Source organism: Penaeus vannamei, chromosome 8 (assembly GCF_042767895.1).
Source record: "Penaeus vannamei isolate JL-2024 chromosome 8, ASM4276789v1, whole genome shotgun sequence".
In the NCBI taxonomy this organism is placed as follows: Eukaryota; Metazoa; Arthropoda; class Malacostraca; order Decapoda; family Penaeidae; genus Penaeus; species Penaeus vannamei.
The window spans coordinates 40,832,799-40,835,761 of record NC_091556.1 but is presented as its reverse complement, the minus strand read 5'-3'; the positions used below and the strand labels follow the sequence as shown (position 1 = coordinate 40,835,761).

Genomic DNA, 2,963 nt, shown 5'->3' with positions numbered 1-2,963 from the left:
AGTTTGGTTCCTATACTGTTTCAAAATACTCCTAAATAAAGAAAACAAATAATTTTGATTCATACAAATCAGATTAAGTTTTGGCCATTTTTGTAAATAATAACAGCCCATTTCTAAAGACCTAAAGATTCCGAAAATGGGCAGGACGGGGATAAATCAAGGTTAAAATCAGGACGAAGCTGACCTTGTTTGAGGAGGCGAGTGAGCAGGGATAAGGTCTTTTCGTGAAGTTTTCTGTATTTGCAAGAAGCTAAAACATTATTTAAATTACTGACGGTACTTTTCCTGTGTACTGTTCCGTAGCTATTTTTTTCTTGTATTGATTTAAGAGCTCTGGCATATTAACTAGATAAACTGTCTCAGTTAACCTAGCCTACTTTCCGTGGATAGATACATCTTATTTCCTTTATTTTTTCGATCATTAAAGTACTTTCGACCATAACAAGAGCTTCAGACAGGGTGGGAACCTCTGCCAAAAAATATTCACACAGATATCGGTCGTAAAATTGTGAATCATTGCATAGGCCTTTTCTCCTGTTTGACCGAGCGAATTTTCACTTCATTCCTCTCTCTGTCTCCTCCTCTCGGTCCAGTCGAACCGCTAATTGCAAATACTCGAAGGGAGGAGAGAGAAAAAGAAGAAAAAGGAAAAGAATTGCTGATTCATGTGTGCTGTGTCATCCATGTGGCTCCCTACTTTAGATTCGATTAATATGCTGTTTTTTTTTCTTATTTAACCTACCTTGTTAATTACGGTATTTGACTTTCTAAATATATAGGTAAACGCCTGTGTTGACGTGTACATCAAAAAAAGAAAAAAAAATCTTTCCCTCTCATTGTCTGTCTGCATGCTCCTCATCCCCTTCTCTCTTTCTCTCTCCTTCTCCCATTCCCTCTACCCCTTTATCTCTCTGAATATAATCCATTCTCTCCCTTTTCTAAGCTTTTTCCAAATTTTCCAACCTCACGACAGGAGAGAGTGTACGACCGACATGCTTGAAGCGCTCGATGCCAAGTATGTGCGTCGCTCTCTCCCGCTGTCAGTCACGTGGAGGATTCTTTGTTGTTTTTTCCTGGGCTGGGGTCACGGGGGAGCTCATTTAGACGATATAGGGACTGATTTTGTGTATATTATTCATATTTAACCCCGCAAATATCCCTGGTATCTTTCACTGGTATCTATCGGGAACAAGAATCTGGGAGTTGGGGCGGGGGAGGGGGGGAGTCCGTGGAAATAATTCTTACATATGTACAAGAGGATGTGGGGAATCCATCGGTTATGCGAAGGTATTCTGCAAAATTATTCTCATTAATGTATAATTCTGCATTGCTCGCAAAAGATTCGGACTGAAACTAGACGACATCAGGCGAGTGCAGCGAGAGGCTCGAGCTGGCCAAATAAACCCGCCATCTTGGTTCCGAAGCAACTACACTTTCGAAGGCGATTCCACGTGTTCGGACTACGCCACGCAGCGAGGGGCGGGGCAAAAGGTGTTTTCTTACTCGTTCTATTCGCCCAAGGTTTATACGGAGAGAGGTAAGTTGCTTTCAGTTGAGTTTGGTTTATTTGGGGGGATATTTGAACACACACACACACACACACACACACACACACACACACACACACACACACACACACACACACACACACACACACACACACACACACACACACACACACACACACACAATCTCCCATTCACAAACCCACCCACCCTAACCCACTCAATCTAATTAACATAAAACTTTAATTATTAATGACGTCAATTTTCCACATTTCCCTGAACTTCTCTTCTGCATATCAACGCAAGAAAGCCACTTTGCCCGATACCTGGGACACTTGTACTCGCACATCAGCAGCATCCACACCCAGTACCCCGGTTGGGTCATGAGGGTTTATCACAACGTCTCGAAGGAGGACGCCATCGTCAACACCATGTTCTGTCGGCTCTCGTGCGCGTTTCAACATGTCGACTTCTGCCACGTGAAGCACTTGCCTAATCGTCTCGGTAGGTGGGAGGGAAAGAGGGAGGGTGAGAGGTAGGGAGGGAGGATGAGAGGGAGGGAGGGAGAGAGAGAGAGAGGGTGAGGGAGAGGGAGGGAGGGAGGGTGAGGGAGATGTAGGGAGGGAGGGTGAGGGAGAGAGGGAGAGAGGAAAGGAAGGAGGGAGAGAAAGAGGAGAAAAAGAGAGAAAGAGAGAGAGAGAAAGAGAATGTTGAAAGGGTACAGGACACCGAAAAACCTGCAAACCCGTTTTATCCTCACTTACAATCCTCAAGACACTGTTCGTTTAACCGTGGCACCATCCCCATTTTCACGCCCTCACGCCCACAGACCTAATGGGAAAAGGAGTCGTGGGTCGAATGTGGCGGTTTGCTGTCATGGGCGACCCGACGGTGTCAACCTTCCTTGTCAGGGACAGTGACAGGTAAGGGCATGTCTGGGTGGGTAGTTAGAACGATGTTTTATTTTATTTTTATTATTTATTCCCATACATTTTATGATTATGTGATTATGAATTCTACCCATGCCTGTATCATTGAGGAAATGTTTTATTTATTGATATTCCTATTTAGTTGCTGTATATGTTAGTATGCGTGTAGATAATTAAATGTACACACAGATGAATAAACAATTATGTAGACACAAAAACATATTAATAAGCACACACAACCAGGCAAGCAAAAACACACACATACACACAAACAGACAAACACATGCACAAGTAAGCAAGCAAACACAATCAAACAGACAAGCAAACATAAACAAAAACAAACGCACAAAAAGCAAATAAACACACAAGTAAGCAAACAAACACACAATCAAACAGACAAGCAAACTTAAACAAAAACAAACACACGCATACACACACTCACAAACAAGCAAATAAACAAACACAAGCAAACAGACAAGAAAACATAAACAAAACAAGCACGCGCACACACTCACAAACAAGCAAATAA

The 2,963-nt window shown here is 42.7% G+C and overlaps 1 protein-coding gene across 1 annotated transcript in view; it reads left to right on the top strand.

Moving 5' to 3' along the window:
• The first annotated feature begins 1,403 nt into the window (after positions 1–1,403).
• LOC113812414 (uncharacterized) overlaps positions 1,404–2,963 on the top strand; it is a 3,664-nt gene continuing 2,104 nt past the window's right edge. The window contains exons 1-3 of the mRNA XM_027364287.2: positions 1,404–1,537; positions 1,812–2,009; positions 2,335–2,428. Of these exons, the coding sequence (XP_027220088.2) occupies positions 1,889–2,009; positions 2,335–2,428 (215 nt within the window). The 5' untranslated portion in view covers positions 1,404–1,537; positions 1,812–1,888. The remainder of the gene's footprint in view (positions 1,538–1,811; positions 2,010–2,334; positions 2,429–2,963) is intronic.